The sequence below is a fragment of the Ranitomeya variabilis genome, chromosome 3 (assembly GCF_051348905.1).
Source record: "Ranitomeya variabilis isolate aRanVar5 chromosome 3, aRanVar5.hap1, whole genome shotgun sequence".
Lineage (NCBI taxonomy): Eukaryota > Metazoa > Chordata > Amphibia > Anura > Dendrobatidae > Ranitomeya > Ranitomeya variabilis.
In genome coordinates this window covers 455,009,946-455,027,749 of record NC_135234.1, presented here as the reverse complement: position 1 = coordinate 455,027,749, position 17,804 = coordinate 455,009,946, and the positions used below count along the sequence as shown (strand labels likewise).

Here is a 17,804-nt window from a genome sequence, read left to right as displayed (position 1 = left end):
CTTACTAGATAGCAGAAGACAGATAGTATACTTTCATGGTCAGCAGAAAAACACTAACAAAACACCATCCAGAGATTACCTTAAACTCTGGCATTAACTCATAACGCCAGAGTAGCAATCCCTGATCCACGAGAGCTTTCCAGACACAGTAACAAAACTTCAGCTGTGAACTGGAACAAATAGGCAAAACAAAACATGGACAAAAGTCCAACTTATCTAGTAGTTGTCAGAAGCAGGAACAAGCACTGAGAGGCATCAGATAACATTGTTGACCGGCAAGAAACCACCAGAGAAATGAGCTTAAATAGCGACACCCACTACTGATGGAATCAGGTGAAACAGGAAAGAGGATGACAAGTCCAATTCCACAAGCGGCCACCGGGGGAGCCCAGAATCCAAATTCACAACAGTACCCCCCCCTCAAGGAGGGGGCACCGAACCCTCACCAGATCCACCAGGGCGACCAGGATGAGCCCTATGGAAGGCACGAACAAGATCAGAAGCATGAACATCAGATGCATTGACCCAAGAATTATCCTCCTGGCCGTAACCCTTCCAGTTGACCAGATACTGGAGTTTCCGTCTGGAAACACGAGAGTCCAAAATTTTCTCCACAACGTACTCCAACTCACCCTCAACCAACACCGGAGCAGGAGGCTCAACTGAAGGTACAACAGGTACCTCATACCTGCGCAATAACGACCGATGAAAAACGTTATGAATGGAAAAGGACGCAGGGAGGTCCAAACGGAAAGAAACAGGATTAAGGATCTCCAATATTCTATAAGGGCCGATGAACCGAGGTTTAAACTTAGGAGAAGAGACCCTCATAGGGACAAAACGAGAAGACAACCACACCAAATCTCCAACACAAAGCCGAGAACCAACACGACGATGACGGTTGGCAAAACGCTGAGTCTTCTCCTGGGACAACTTCAAATTGTCCATAACCTGCCCCCAGATGTGATGCAATCTCTCCACCACCGCATCCACTCCAGGACAATCCGAGGATTCCACCTGACCGGAGGAAAATCGAGGATGAAACCCCGAATTACAGAAAAACGGGGACACCAAGGTGGAAGAACTGGCCCGATTATTGAGGGCGAACTCTGCCAATGGCAAAAAAGCAACCCAATCATCCTGGTCAGCAGAGACAAAACACCTCAAATATGTCTCAAGGGTCTGATTAGTCCGCTCGGTCTGGCCATTAGTCTGAGGGTGAAAAGCAGATGAAAAAGACAAATCTATGCCCATCCTAGCACAGAATGCCCGCCAAAATCTAGACACAAATTGGGTACCTCTGTCAGAAACAATATTCTCAGGAATACCGTGCAATCGGACAACATTCTGAAAAAACAGAGGAACCAACTCAGAAGAAGAAGGCAACTTGGGCAGAGGAACCAAATGGACCATTTTAGAGAAACGGTCACAGACCACCCAGATGACAGACATCTTCTGGGAAACAGGCAGATCTGAAATAAAATCCATCGAGATGTGTGTCCAAGGCCTCTTAGGAATAGGCAAGGGCAACAGCAGTCCGCTAGCCCGAGAACTACAAGACTTGGCCCGAGCACAAACGTCACATGACTGCACAAAGACTCGCACATCTCGTGACAGAGAAGGCCACCAGAAGGATCTTGCCACCAAATCCCTGGTACCAAAAATTCCGGGATGACCTGCCAATGCAGAAGAATGTACCTCAGAGATGACTCTGCTGGTCCAATCATCCGGAACAAACAGTCTATCAGGCGGACAACGATCCGGTCTATCCGCCTGAAACTCTTGCAAGGACCGCCGCAGATCAGGAGAAACGGCCGACAAAATTACTCCCTCCCTAAGGATACCTGTGGGTTCAGAATTACCAGGAGAGTCCGGGTCAAAACTCCTAGAAAGGGCATCTGCCTTAACATTCTTAGAACCCGGTAGGTATGACACCACAAAATTAAAGCGAGAAAAAAATAAAGACCAGCGCGCCTGTCTAGGATTCAGGCGTCTGGCAGTCTCAAGATAAATCAAATTTTTGTGGTCAGTCAATACCACCACCTGATGCCTAGCCCCCTCGAGCCAATGGCGCCACTCCTCAAACGCCCACTTCATGGCCAAAAGCTCCCGATTCCCAACATCATAATTCCGCTCTGCGGGCGAAAATTTGCGAGAAAAGAAAGCACAAGGCCTAATGACGGAGCAGTCGGAACCTTTCTGCGACAACACTGCCCCAGCTCCGATCTCCGAAGCGTCAACCTCAACCTGAAAAGGCAGATTCACATCAGGCTGACGCAACACAGGGGCAGAGGCAAAACGGCGCTTAAGCTCCTGAAAGGCCTCCACAGCATGAGGGGACCAATTAGCAACATCAGCGCCTTGTCTGGTCAAATCAGTCAGTGGTTTAACGACATCCGAAAAACCAGCAATAAATCGGCGGTAAAAGTTGGCAAAGCCCAAAAATCTCTGAAGACCCTTAAGAGAGGAGGGCTGAGTCCAGTCACAAATAGCTTGCACCTTGACGGGATCCATCTCAATGGAAGAGGGAGAAAAAATATACCCCAAAAAGGAAATTTTCTGGACTCCAAAAACGCACTTAGACCCCTTCACACATAAAGAATTAGACCGCAGAACCTGAAAAACTCTCCTGACCTGCTGGACATGAGAGTCCCAGTCATCAGAAAAAATCAGAATATCATCCAGATATATTATCATAAATTTATCCAGAAAATCGCGGAAAATATCATGCATAAAAGACTGGAAAACTGAAGGGGCATTAGAAAGACCAAAAGGCATGACCAAATACTCAAAGTGGCCCTCGGGCGTATTAAATGCGGTCTTCCACTCATCCCCCTGCCTGATCCGCACCAAATTATACGCCCCACGAAGATCAATTTTAGAGAACCACTTAGCACCCTCTATACGAGCAAACAAATCAGTAAGCAATGGCAATGGGTATTGATACTTAACAGTGATCTTATTCAGAAGCCGATAATCAATACATGGTCTCAAAGAGCCGTCTTTTTTTGAGACAAAGAAAAACCCAGCTCCCAAGGGAGAAGAAGATGGACGAATATGTCCCTTTTCCAAAGACTCCTTTATATATTCCCGCATAGCAGCATGTTCCGGCACAGACAAATTAAACAAACGACCCTTTGGATATTTACAACCCGGTATCAAATCTATGGCACAATCGCACTCACGGTGCGGAGGTAACGACCCAAGCTTGGGTTCGTCAAAGACGTCTTGATAATCAGAAAGGAACTCAGGGACTTCAGAGGGAATGGACGACGAAATAGAAACCAAAGGTACGTCCCCATGAATACCCTTACATCCCCAGCTCAACACAGACATTGCTCTCCAGTCCAAGACTGGGTTGTGAGACTGCAACCATGGCAATCCCAGTACCACATCGTCATGTAAATTATACAGTACCAGGAAACGAATAATCTCCTGGTGATCCGGATTGATACGCATGGTTACTTGTGTCCAGTATTGTGGTTTATTATTAGCCAATGGGGTGGAGTCAATCCCCTTCAGAGGAATAAGAGTCTCCAAAGGCTCTAAATCAAAACCACAACGATTGGCAAAGGACCAATCCATAAGACTCAGAGCGGCGCCAGAGTCAACATAGGCGTCCGTGGCAATGGATGACAAAGAGCAAATCAGGGTTACAGACAAAATAAACTTAGACTGAATGGTGCCAATGGAAACAGACTTATCAAGCTTCTTTGTACGCCTAGAGCATGCCGATATAACATGAGTAGAATCCCCACAATAGAAACACAATCCATTCTTCCGTCTAAAATTCTGTCGCTCGCTCCTGGACAGAATTCTATCACACTGCATACTTTCTGGCGTCTTTTCCATAGACACCGCCAGATGGTGCACCGGTTTGCGCTCCCGCAGACGCCTATCAATCTGAATAGCCATTGTCATGGACTCATTCAGACCTGCAGGCAAAGGGAACCCCACCATAACATCCTTAACGGCATCAGAGAGACCTTCTCTGAAAGTTGCCGCCAAGGCGCACTCATTCCACTGAGTAAGCACAGACCATTTACGGAATTTTTGGCAGAAAACTTCAGCTTCGTCTTGCCCCTGAGATAGTGCCATCAAAGTTTTTTCTGCCTGAAGTTCCAAATGAGGTTCCTCATAAAGCAAGCCCAAGGCCAGAAAAAACGCATCCACATCGCGTAACGCAGGATCCCCTGCTGGCAATGAGAAGGCCCAATCTTGAGGGTCACCCCTGAGCAAGGAAATCACAATCCTAACCTGCTGAGCAGGGTCTCCAGCTAAACGAGACTTCAGGGACAAATAAAGCTTACAATTATTTCGGAAATTCTGGAAGCTAGCTCTATTCCCTGTGAAGAACTCCGGCAAAGGAATTCTCGGCTCAGATACCGGAGCATGTACCACAAAATCTTGTAAATTTTGTACTTTCGTGATGAGATTATTCAAACCCGCAGTTACACTCTGGAGATCCATTATTGTCAGGTGCACACAGAGCATACAGAGATTAGGAGGAGAGAGAGAAAAAAGACTGCAGCAAGGCAGACTGGAGGAAAAAAAAAAAAAAAAAAAAAAAAAAAAAATTCCAGCAGACTTCTTATCACTCTCCTTTCTCAACCTGGGTCTTTAACACTTTATTGGCCGGTCAAACTGTCATGATCTCTGCAGGCAGAGATCATAGCAAGCCTATAGAGGGACAAGCTCTCGGAAGATGGAACTATACTGACCATGAACTAAGCCTGCCGCGCAACTAGAAATAGCCAGGTAGCATTTCCTATTTATCGCTAGATGCCCAGCTCTGGCCTAAGACCTAAATAGCTAGCAGAGGGAAATATAAGACCTGGCTCACCTCTAGAGAAATATTCCCAAGAAGACAGTAGCCCCCCACATATAATGACGGTGAGTTCAGATGAAACAACAAACGCAGCAGGAAAATAGTCTTAGCAAATTTGAGGTCCGCTTACTAGATAGCAGAAGACAGATAGTATACTTTCATGGTCAGCAGAAAAACACTAACAAAACACCATCCAGAGATTACCTTAAACTCTGGCATTAACTCATAACGCCAGAGTAGCAATCCCTGATCCACGAGAGCTTTCCAGACACAGTAACAAAACTTCAGCTGTGAACTGGAACAAATAGGCAAAACAAAACATGGACAAAAGTCCAACTTATCTAGTAGTTGTCAGAAGCAGGAACAAGCACTGAGAGGCATCAGATAACATTGTTGACCGGCAAGAAACCACCAGAGAAATGAGCTTAAATAGCGACACCCACTACTGATGGAATCAGGTGAAACAGGAAAGAGGATGACAAGTCCAATTCCACAAGCGGCCACCGGGGGAGCCCAGAATCCAAATTCACAACAGGATTGGCCGCGGATCCGCAGCGGATTGGCCGCTGCGAATTCGAAGCAGTTTTCCATCAGGTTTACAGTACCATGTACACCTAAGGAAAACCAAATCCGCTGTGCCCATGGTGCGGAAAATTCCGTGCAGAAACGCTGCATTGTATTTTCCGCAGCATGTCAATTCTTTGTGCGGATTCCGCAGCGTTTTACACCTGTTCCTCAATAGGATTCCGCAGGTGAAATCCGCACAAAAAAACACTGGAAATCTGCTGTAAATCCGCAGGTAAAACGCAGTGCCTTTTACCTGCAGATTTTTCAAAAATCGTGCGGAAAAATCTCACACGAATCCGCAACGTGGGCACATAGCCTTAGGGTTAGGGTTGGAATTAGAGTTAGGGTTGGAATTAGGGCTAGGGTTTGAAATAGGGTTAAGATTAGGCTTGTGGTTAGGGTTACGGATAGGGTTAGGGGTGTGTTGGGGTTACAGTTGTGGTTAGGGTTGGGATTAGGGTTACGGTTGGGATTAGGGTTAGGATTAGGGTTGGAATTAGGGTTACGGGTGTGTTGCGGTTAGGGTTGTGGTTAGGGGTGTGTTGGGGTTAGGGTTGTGATTAGGGTTATGGCTACAGTTGGGATTAGGATTAGGGGTGTGTTGGGGTTAGTGTTGAAGTTAGAATTGAGGGGTTTCCACTGTTTAGGCACATCAGGGGTCTCCAAACGCAACATGGCGCCACCATTGATTCCAGCCAATCTTGCGTTCAAAAAGTCAAATGGTGCTCCCGCCCTTCCAAGCCCCGACGTGCGCCCAAACAGTGGTTTATCCCCACATTTGGGGTACCAGCGTACTCAGGACAAACTGGGCAACAACTGTTGGGGTCCAATTTCTCCTGTTACCCTTGCAAAAATAAAAAATTACTTGCTAAAACATAATTTTTGAGGAAAGAACAATTATTTTTTATTTTCACGGCTCTGCGTTATAAACTTCTGTGAAGCACTTGGGGGTTGAAAGTGCTCACCACACATCTAGATAAGTTCCTTCGGGGGTCTAGTTTCCAAAATGGGGTCACTTGTGGGGTGTTTCTACTGTTTAGGCACATCAGGGGCTCTGCAAATGCAATGTGACGCCCGCAGACCATTCCATCAAAGTCTGCATTTCAAATGTCACTACTTCTCTTCCGAGCCCTGACGTGTGCCCAAACAGTGGTTTACCCCCACATATGGGGTATCAGCGTACTCACAACAAACTGGGCAACAAATATTGGGGTCCAAATTCTCCTGTTACCCTTGTGAAAATAAAAAATTGCTTGCTAAAACATCTTTTTTGAGGAAAGAAAAATGATTTTTTATTTTCACGGCTCTGCGTTGTAAACTTCTGTGAAACACTTGGGGGTTGAACGTGCTCACCACACATCTAGATAAGTTCCTTGGGGGGTCTAGTTTCCAAAATGGGGTCACTTGTGGGGGGTTTCTACTGTTTAGGCATATCAGGGGCTCTGCAAACGTAACATGATGCCCGCAGAGCATTCCATCAAAGTCTGCATTTCAAAACGTCACTACTTCCCTTCCGAACCCCGACGTGTGCCAAAACAGTGGTTTACCCCCACATATGGGGTATCAGCGTACTCAGGAGAAACTGGACAACAACTTTTGGGGTCCAATTTCTCCTGTTACCCTTGGGAAAATAAAAAATTGTGGGCTAAAAAATCATTTTTGAGAAAAGAAAAATTATTTTTTATTTTCATGGCTCTGCGTTATAAACTTCTGTGAAGCACTTGGGGGTTCAAAGTGCTCACCACACATCTAGATTAGTTCCTTGGGAGGTCTAGTTTCCAAAATGGGGTCACTTGTGCGGGAGCTCCAATGTTTAGGCACACAGGGGCTCTCCAAACGCGAAATGGTGTCCGCTAATGATTGGAGCTAATTTTCCATTCAAAAAGCCAAATGGCGTGCCTTCCCTTCCGAGCCCTGCCGTGCGCCCAAACAGTGGTTTACCCCCACATATGGGGTATCATCGTACTCAGGACAAACTGGACAACAACATTTGGGGTCCAATTTCTCCTATTACCCTTGGGAAAATAAAAAATTCTGGGCTAAAAATCATTTTTGAGGAAAGAAAAATTATTTTTTTATTTTCACGGCTCTGCGTTATAAACTTCTGTGAAGCACCTGGGGGTTATAAGTGCTCACTATGCATCTAGATAAGTTCCTTGGGGGGTCTAGTTTCCAAAATGGGGTCACTTGTAGGGGAGCTCCAATGTTTAGGCACACAGGGGCTCTCCAAACGCGACATGGTGTCCGCTAACGATTGGAGCTAATTTTCCATTCAAAAAGTCAAATGGCACGCCTCCCCTTTCCGAGCCTTGCCGTGCACCCAAACAGTGGTTTACCCCCACATATGAGGTATCGGCATACTCAGGAGAAATTGCCCAACAAATTTTAGGATCCATTTTATCCTGTTGCCCATGTGAAAATGAAAAAATTGAGGCTAAAATAATTTTTTTGTGAAAAAAAAGTACTTTTTCATTTTTACGGATCAATTTGTGAAGCACCTGGGGGTTTAAAGTGCTCACTATGCTTCTAGATAAGTTCCTTGGGGGTCTAGTTTCCAAAATGTGGTCACTTGTGGGGGAGCTCCAATGTTTAGGCACACGGGGGCTCTCCAAACGCGACATGGTGTCCGCTAAAGATTGGAGCCAATTTTTCATTCAAAAAGTCAAATGGCGCTCCTTCCCTTCCGAGCCCTGCCGTGCGCCCAAACAGTGGTTTACCCCCACATATGAGGTATCAGCGTACTCAGGACAAATTGGACAACAACGTCCGTGGTCCAGTTTCTCCTTTTACCCTTGGGAAAATAAAAAATTGTTGCTAAAAGATCATTTTTGTGACTAAAAAGTTAAATGTTCATTTTTTACTTCCATGTTGCTTCTGCTGCTGTGAAACACCTGAAGGGTTAATAAACTTCTTGAATGTGGTTTTGAGCACCTTGAGGGGTGCAGTTTTTAGAATGGTGTCACTTTTGGGTATTTTCAGCCATATAGAACCCTCAAACTGACTTCAAATGTGAGGTGGTCCCTAAAAAAAATGGTTTTGTAAATTTTGTTGTAAAAATGAAAAATCACTGGTCAAATTTTAACCCTTATAACTTCCTAGCAAAAAAAAAATTAGTTTCCAAAATTGTGCTGATGTAAAGTAGACATGTGGGAAATGTTATTTATTAACTATTTTGTGTCACATAACTCTCTGGTTTAACAGAATAAAAATTCAAAATGTGAAAATTGCGAAATTTTCAAAATTTTTGCCAAATTTCCGTTTTTTTTACAAATAAACTCAGAAATTATCGACCTAAATTTACCACTAACATGAAGCCCAATATGTCACGAAAAAACAATCTCAGAATCGCTAGGATCCGTTGAAGCGTTCCTGAGTTATTACCTCATAAAGGGACACTGGTCAGAATTGCAAAAAACGGCAAGGTCATGAAGGGGTTAATGCCCTGTGTAGATCCCCATTTTTATTGTCAGAGGACATGGACATAGCCAATCTCTTCTTTAAAACAGCCTTCCTAGTGGCCATTACTTCAGCTAAGAGATTAGGGGAAATGCAGACTCTATCCACACAGGATCCATACCTTCAGATCTTTGACGACAGAATAGTCTTAAGACTTAATCCATCCTTTCTCCCCAAGGTAGTCTCGTCTACAAACATTAACCAAGAAGTAATTCTTCTCTCATTGTGCCAACACCCTAGAAACGCGAAGGAAGGGGTTTATCATAACCTTGACGTTAGAGAGACGGTTCTTAAATACCTAAGGGTGACTGAAGGTTGGAGACGAGACACAAACCTGTTCGTACAGTACGGGGGACCAAATAAAGGTTGTAAGGCAGCAAAGTCAACCATTGCTAGGTGAATCAAAACTACTGTAAACTTAGCTTATACAGCCCAAGAAATTCTTAGAGCCCACTCAACCCGAGCTATTGCTACATCATGGGCCGAGAGGGGGGGAGCTTCAGCAGAGCAGATCTGTAGGGCTGCGACTTGGACCATTCTTTCTACTTTTGCCAGACACTATAAACTAGATGTCTCATCAGAGCAGTTAGCTTTTGGTAGAAAAGTATTACATGCAGTAGTCCCACCCTAGATTACCATGCTTTGGTATTCCTCCAATGGTTCTGTCAGGTGGTGAACTGGAAAACGATAATTAGACCTACCGGTGATTTGTATTTCCAGGAATCCATCCTGACAGCACTACTAGTTCCCTCCCACTGCAAATTTGTATTATAGACTAATGTGATGTAACATTGGTGTACATTTGTTGAATAAACTCGCTTTTGTGCATCCATCCAGATGTGGTACTTGGAAATTCACTGGCGGGTGGAGTGGGGAGGGTCCTTTTAACCGCTTGTTGTTCCTGTCCCACTGAGGGTAAGAAGGACATCCTCCAATGGTGCTGTCAGGATGGATTCCTGGAAATACAATTACCGGTAGGTCTAATTACCGTTTTCTCTTTAACAGTAGGCACAGGGGTTAGTCGCTGTAGCCGGCTTCTGCCTACTCTGATCCGCTTGTCCGACGCTGCTGTTCGTCCACCAACCCCCCTAAACTCCAACCACAGCAGGTACATCCGGGACTATAAGGCACACCTCCTGTCTTCCTCCAAATTTTCATCTTATAGTCCGAAAAATACTGTAATTAGAAAAAAAAGCCTATACATGTTTAGTGTCTCTGTACTTTACCATATTGTAAACTTAGTAAATAAAAAAACAAACAAAAAACATTAGTGAAATTGCACTTTTTTTTTCGCAATTTTGCCACACTTGGAATTTTTTCTCCCACTTTCTAGTACATCACATAAAATAAATGGCGTCATTCAAAAGTACAGCTTTCTCCTTCACCACATTGGGGGACACATGACCGTGGGTGTATGCTGCTGCCACTAGGAGGCTGACACTAAGTGAATACAAAAAAGAGTTAGCTCCTCCTGTGCAGTATACACCACCCACTGGCTCTAGAAAGAACCAGTTCATGCTTAGTGTCCGTAGGAGGCACACTGGGATCTGCAATTCAGACCATACTTTTTTATTTTATTCTTATTTTTCAATTTTTTACTTTTTAAAACCCTTTTCACGCGGAAGACTGGGACGACGGACCCTTACAAGGGGGCCGATCTCCCCCAACCAACAACAGGGAGCACGGCGAGTGTCGCCTCCCCGAATCCTCTCCTGCGACGTGGGATGCCATGCCTGAGCTATACTAGAGGCGACGGTTCCTTTCAGGGTGCCGAACTTCCCGCACCAGCAACAGACGGGAATATGGAGTGTTGCCTCCATGTACCCCCTTCTGAGCAAGGCTACAGCCAGACACAGCCCTGTGAAATCCTAGGGGAGTAAACCCTTAGGATACATAGAGGCCACTATGGCATCCGTTTTTTGCGCTGAACCACCACTGATTGAACAGCGGTGCTGCAAGGAGCTGGACGGTCCCTCTCCACCTCCCCTCTAAAAGGGGATGGTGGATGGAGTGTTCCTGCACCATCCGCATGGCAATCCTCACCTGCAAGCAGAGTGCCGCCTCTGCCTTCCCTTCAGCTCCGGCAGTAAGTTGGGATCCTGGGGGGGACTCCTCCAGTGCGATCCTTGGGATCTTTTTTCCTGCCGAGCATTCTCTCCCTGGCATGGACAGTCAAGGGGGCCCCTATAGCCATCGCTGCCCTCATGGCCCTTTTTTCCGGTCGGGTGTTGGTAATTTAGTTCCCGGCTTCGGCCCGCACTAGGCCATAAGCCGGAAACCCCACCTTGCCCCGGCGGCGCCGAAAAATCTAGTCCCCAGCTTGCGGCCTGCAGTAGGCCGCAAGCCGGTAACTGTCCTGGCAGGCGCCCAGAAATTTAGTCCCCGGCTCGTGGCCTGCGCTGGGCCGCAAGGCGGTAACTGTTCCAGCAGGCGCCAAGAAATTTAGTCCCTGGCTTGCGGCCTGCGCTAGGCTGCAAGCCGGTATCTCCGCCTCTGTTCCGGCGGCGCCCAAAAATTTTAGTCCCCTGCTTGTGGCCTGCGCTAGGCCGCAACCTGAATGCGCAGCCCATGTGATGATGCATTCAGGCGGCCCCCTCCCACAATCCTGGCACTTCTGGCAGAACGAGAAGCGCCTGTTGTGTTCTCTGGGGCCATCTTCCTACCCCCCCCCCCCCCCTCGTTCCGCTTCCGGACATGTGCATCCGGAACCGGTCTTGTGGATAGATACTATCTTTGAGCGCTGAGACCAGTGCTAATCTGCATCAGGAACCAATCCAGGCTCCGGACCACAGGGCAGTATCTGGGACATTATCTGCTCAGGGTAAGGGATGCATTCTAGATACATGCATGCGTCTAGAAAACGGACATGGTCTACTGAGCGATTATGTGCCCTGGCATCTGCGAGCTCCGCTCCTCACTCTAGCCAACAGGATTTACTTATTGAAGCCTTCATCCACACTCTGTAGGTTGACGAGGACTCCGGTTCTGCTCCTGATCACGCTGTCCTTCAAATGACTAAATTCTCTCATAGAACATTTGCCAGTCACTCGGACAGGGATGTCCGGATAAGCGATGCACTACATAGGATGCCATGCCTGGGCTGGTTTTCAGAGGCGACGGGTCCCTTAAAGGCCACCGATCTCCCCATACCATCATCATTCAAGCGCATGGAGTGGCACCCCCATATATCCTCTCCTGCGACGTATGATGCCATGCCTGGGCTATATTTTAGAGACGACGGGTCCCTTAAAAGGCACCGATCTCCTCACACCACAACAGACGAGCACATGGAGTGTCGTCTCCATGTATCCTCTTCTGCAGCCAGTCCTAATGCCGGACAACCAGTCTTGTCCACCCGGGGGCCTGAACTCTGTGGATGTACAGAGGCACTCCTTTTCGCGTCCGAGCAGCCCCCACTGCATCACTTCTTAGCGAATGATGCAAGGAGGCGGACAGTCCCTCTCCACTTCCTTGTTAAGGGGGATGGTGGATCGAGGGTTCATCACTTTAACCCTACACCGTCCAAAGACAGCAATGACAGTAAAGGTACCGTCACACATAACGATTTCGTTAACGGTATCGTTGCTTTTTGTGACGTAGCATCGATATCGTTAACTAAATCGTTATGCGTGACAGCGACCAACGATCAGGCTCCTGCTGGGAGATCGTTGGTCGCTGCGAATGATCAGGACCTTTTTTTGGTCGCTGATCACCCGCTGTCATCGCTGCATCGGCGTGTGTGACGCCGATCCAGCGATGTCTTCACTGGTAACCAGGGTAAATATCGGGTTACTAAGCGCAGGGCCGCACTTAGTAACCCGACGTTTACCCTGGTTACCATTGTAAATGTAAAAAAAAAAAAAACACTACATACTTACATTCCGGTGTCTGTCACGTCCCTCGCTGTCAGCTTCCCGCACTGACTGTGAGCGCCGGCCGTAAAGCACAGCGGTGATGTCACCGCTGTGCTGTGCTTTACGGCCGGCGCTGACACAGTCAGTGCGGGAAACTGACGGCGAGGGACGTGACAGACAACGGAATGTAAGTATGTAGTGTTTTTTGGTTTTTTTTTTACATTTACAATGGTAACCAGGGTAAACATCGGGTTACTAAGCGCGGCCCTGCGCTTAGTAACCCGATGTTTACCCTGATTACCCGGGGACTTCGGCATCGTTGGTCGCTGGAGAGCTGTCTGTGTGACAGCTCTCCAGCGACCACACAACGACTTACCAACAATCACGGCCAGGTCGTATCGCTGGTCGTGATCGTTGGTAAATCGTTTAGTGTAACGGTACCTTAAGGGATAATTTATCCTGTCCTGCTGGATACAGCTGAGCATTCTACCGCCTGGTAGTTTTCTCCAGGTAACCTCTCTACCCTTCACGGGTTGCTAAAGTAATGGGCTCCTGATCGGAGACCTTAACTACTTCGATTCAGTGGAGGCAGTACAGCTGGCCAATCAAATCTCTCGAGCGGGAGACTGTCCTCCACGCATCTTTGGACATGGCTAGTTGCGCGGCGCTGTCTGCAACAAATGCCATTACATTCAGAAGGGCATTGTGACTCAGAGGATGGAAAGCCGACTCTGCGTCCAAAAAGCCGCTGACATCACCCTCTTACCAGAGTGGTCGGTTACGTTCCTCATGCAGGAACTAGGGTCACAAGTGTCCTATGGACCCAACCAGCAGTGGACGGGTTGTCCTAGACAGGCTAGGTCTCTGGGATCTAGGTTCCTATTAAAAGGACGGGAAAAGGTTGACCGATCCTGGACCTCAAACTTCTAACAAGTTTGTCAAGGCCTGCCATTTTCGGGTGGAGTCCCTTACCTTACCTCAATGGGAAAAGGTGGTGTTACTGGCATTCATTGTCATTCGGGCTGTATACTTCCACTTTCTGATTTATTTTTTATTTTTTTCCCTCGCTAAAAATTTTTCCTGTGCTTCGACATTCAGGAACAACATTTCAGTTCATGGCTTTGTCTTTAGGTTTTGCTTCCGCTCCCTGATTATTCTCAAGGGTCATGATGGCTGTCGTTTCCATCTTACACTCTTGGGGAATGGTCATCATGCCCTATCTAGACGATATCCTGCAATATCCTTTTCTCGCCTGGGCTGGGGGATAAACTTAAACAAGTCTTCCCCATTTCCAGCCCAACAGATATCCTTTTTGAGGATGATTTTGGACCTCGTCCCCTCATTCCATCCAATTTGCTATGAAGATTCGGGGGAAAATGATGGCAGCAATGGAAATAGTCCCCTTCGCTCCTCTTGTCTCTGCGGGTCAGACAGGTTTCAGATGGTGAACTCTGAGATCCTCCCTCAACCAGGGGAGATCCTTTCTTCCAGTTTAATGGCTAGTAGTGACTACAGATTCCAGCCTTTCGGGCTGGGGAGTGTCTCCACGCTGTTCTAAGCCGACGATCAACTCGGGAACTCCCGATCTATGTTTTTTAGATATCCAAGAGATACAGTTAGCCTTACAGCAGTCGCTAACTGTCGCCTTGCAGTCACACCATTCGAAGTCTGTCGGTTAACGCCACGACCGTGGCGTTCATCAAGGTGGTACCAGCAGCCATAGCTTAGGCCGCACACATTCCCCTATGGACAGCGGTCTATCACACGGTAATCTTGATGGTGCAAGAAAACTGGGCGGCAGGCTTCCTCAGCTTCCTGGGTCTCACCTCTGGTGAGTAGGAACTCCATCCAGAAGTCCTCCAACAGCTCTATCTTCGCTGGGGATCTTCGGAAGTAGATCATATGGCGTCCAGAACGCCAAAGTTCTCGAGCTCATAGTTCGATCTTGAGACCCCCAAAGCCATCGCAGTGATTCTGGGCAATCCCGACTGACCACGTCAGGCGTTGCTTGCGGAACTAGTACTATTTGTTGCTGTCTTTTTCTGGCGATCGTCCAGATCCGCTCGCCAGGGTCCGTTTTGTCACTAGATCCCAGAGGTCCCGTGTTTCTCAACTTGGCCATTGAATCCTGGGTTCTGACCCAGGCGGGACTCTCACAACAAGTTGTCAGTGGCTAGTGTGGGGATTTTAAAGTGAGTACACAAAAATCCCTGTTTTCCCACAGAAAATAAGCCTTCATGTGGCTATTTTGACAGAAAAATATAAAAGTTTTGGCTCTTGAAATAAGAGGAGTTAAAATCAAAGTTCAAAAATGGAAAATTGCCTGGATGGGAAGGGGTTAATGTTCATTCCTGGGTGCAGTTTGATATGAAAGCAAAACAAACCAAAGGAGACTGACAGCAACTGGTGTCCACTTACCCTGCCCTTTGACTATTCGTTTCAGAGAAAGAGACTATGGTGTTGGAAGCACTGAATAAGGCGGCGGCAACTGACTGAATATGTGGTCAATCCTCGATTGCCTTTACTGAACCGGGATGTCTTCAAGGGATGGTGGTGACACTAGCTATGTTATGTAACCGCAGTGCCGCCCCCTGATGACTCACTGTTTCAAAAGTGGTGATAGATACTGCATAGAAGTTAGTGCAGCCCCAGCCTCCAGTGATGTCCCGTTTGAGACCCCTCTCAAACGCAATGTCACTGGAAGTAAAGTTAAAAAAAAAAACAAATATAGGAAATGGCAGGATAGAGAGAAGTGTAGGCAATTTAACAATAAAGATAATTACAAAAGTGCATAAGACTTGAAGATGGGCATTTATGTATATCTTCTTAAGTATTGGACCGCCCCTTTAAAGTGTCACATTAGCAATTAAGCTCAGCAGGATACTGACCACAGCTGTCACTTCCGCCCCCACAACAAAAAGGAAGTGAGGAGACTGCAGAGCTGTGTGCTGCGGAGCACACATGTTGAGAATAACCCTTTTAAGCACTGTAATTGGTTACAACCATCTTGTGTTAGTTTAATACATTGAATTTCTTCTTATTATAGGACTTTGCTTGCGTAGCAGTGACCTGTTACTGGGGTGGCATACTAAAAACACCTGATGCATATGGTACGTCTAATGATCCTGGCTCTAAACTTTTGTTTCTGTTTTCTTCAGCTAAATGAAGTGAGTGTACAGAATAAGAAACTGGAAACTCAAGCTAAGAAAGTTCAGTCTCGTCTAGAAAACCTACAAGTGAGTTACATATTATTTTTATTTCTGTTATTGGTGATTTAGAAATCACTAAAAAAATGAATCAAATAAATTATCCCTCCATTAGACATATCACTGATATGAGATAAAATACAACTTTATTAAAACCAAAAAATACAATACACCCTCTGTAAAATATCCAAAGACTGATTAATACACACAAAACATAAACCCAACATCTCAGCAATGTGTATATAGGGTGAGTTGACAGTCCACACAGGGAGTGGAGTTAAGAACAGTTGGTCTGTTACATTGGGTTAGTCCCTATCAGAAAAAACTACTACTATACTGCATCTTCATATATTATACTTTGCTGACTGACTCCTAGTGGAGTTCATCCTGAATGTATGGAGATGTGGCTGTTTGGGATAATAGGTTATCTGTTTTTATGGGTTTTTATTTAGTCTCTTGATAATATAGGTCAATATATGAGAAAACATCCTGATGAGTCGTCTATGGTTTGAACAACGAAACGCGTAGAGACTATAGGCTGGAGAGTGAGTGTGGACTGTCACCTCACCTATATACATTGCTGACACGTTGGGTGTATGTTTTGTGTGTATTGATCAGTCTCTGGATATTTTATCTCATATCACTGATGTGTCTATTGGTGATTTAGAGATTGAGATTTGCTAACTAGAATTACACATTTATTTTCTAGAGAAAGCACTCCTTCCTTACAGTCCAGAAAAGCAAAGATATTTACCAAACTGTGCAGTTACCGAAACCCCAAAATGTTGAGAAGAAACCTGCTATAAAGCCTAAGGTATGATTGCCAGAACGTCTAGTAATCCAGTCTTGTGATTAGTCTACAGGTTTGTATTTTATTATATGCTAGCATTATATTGTTTAAAGCAGGGGTGGGCAATTAATTTTGCCATGGGGCCGCATGAGAAATTGGGATGGTTTTAGAGGGCCGGACTAATATAATTACCGTATTTTTCGGACTATAAGATGCACCGGACCATAAGGCGCGTGCCAAATTTGGGGTGAAAATTGCAGAAAAAAAGATTTTTTTATAAGATGGGGGTCCGTCTTATTGTCCGAATTTACAGTATCTTACCTGAGGGCTGGCGGTGGCAGAGCAGGGTCACAGGAGGCATGGTGTCGGCAGAGGTGGGGTGATGCGGTGTGGCGTGCACCTCAGCAGGGTCCCTTCCTGCTTAGGTGGGCAACGCCACGGCCTGGTGCCCATGGAGGGGTTGCAGCAGTGGTGTGGCGACGGCAGAGGTGCGGTATGGCGTGCGCAGGGTCCCTTCCACCGGTGAGGTGACGCAGCGGCCCGGAATGCAATGTGAGCAGCAGAGCCGAGTTGAATATCGTTGGCGGCGGCCATCTTCCCGAGGCCGCACGTGCGCAGATGGAGTGCTGTGCTTCACGGGGCTTCAGGAAAATGGCCGCGGGAGGCCGCGCGTGCGCAGATGGAGATCACGGCGGCCATTTTCCTGAAGCCGAGATCTAAATCTGCAAACTCGGCTATAGGAAAATGGCCGCCGCGATCTCCATCTGCACACGCGCGGCCTCCCGCGGCCATTTTCCTGAAACCCTGTGAAGCACAGCACTCCATCTGCGCACGCGCGGCCTCGGGAAGATGGCCGCCGCCAACGATAAACAGGTGATCAACCCGGCTCTGCCTCTTGTGACTGGTGGCATAATGCTGCCTCCGGTCACAAGAATGATTGACACAGCCGGGAGCCAATGGCTCCTGATGCTGTGTCAATCACATCCTGACCCTGGACTCTGGAGGAACTGTATACGCTGCAAGCGCATACAGTTCCGACAGCGTGTGGATGAGCTCGGGGCCTTTACTCCAGCCGCCAGCGGTCCTCCTCAGAAACATCTGGC

General features: G+C 46.8%; 2 protein-coding genes across 6 annotated transcripts in view; both read left to right on the top strand.

Moving 5' to 3' along the window:
* LIMS1 (LIM zinc finger domain containing 1) overlaps positions 1 to 17,804 on the top strand; it is a 1,169,472-nt gene that overhangs the window by 408,017 nt on the left and 743,651 nt on the right. The window lies entirely within an intron of this gene.
* CCDC138 (coiled-coil domain containing 138) overlaps positions 1 to 17,804 on the top strand; it is an 89,826-nt gene that overhangs the window by 53,493 nt on the left and 18,529 nt on the right. For all 4 annotated transcript variants that reach the window (XR_013223910.1, XM_077296578.1, XM_077296579.1 and 1 more), the window contains exons 8-9: positions 15,864 to 15,941; positions 16,621 to 16,725. Coding sequence is in view for 3 of the 4 variants with exons in the window: in XM_077296578.1 (XP_077152693.1) it covers positions 15,864 to 15,941; positions 16,621 to 16,725 (183 nt within the window). In the remaining variant the exon portion in view is untranslated. The remainder of the gene's footprint in view (positions 1 to 15,863; positions 15,942 to 16,620; positions 16,726 to 17,804) is intronic.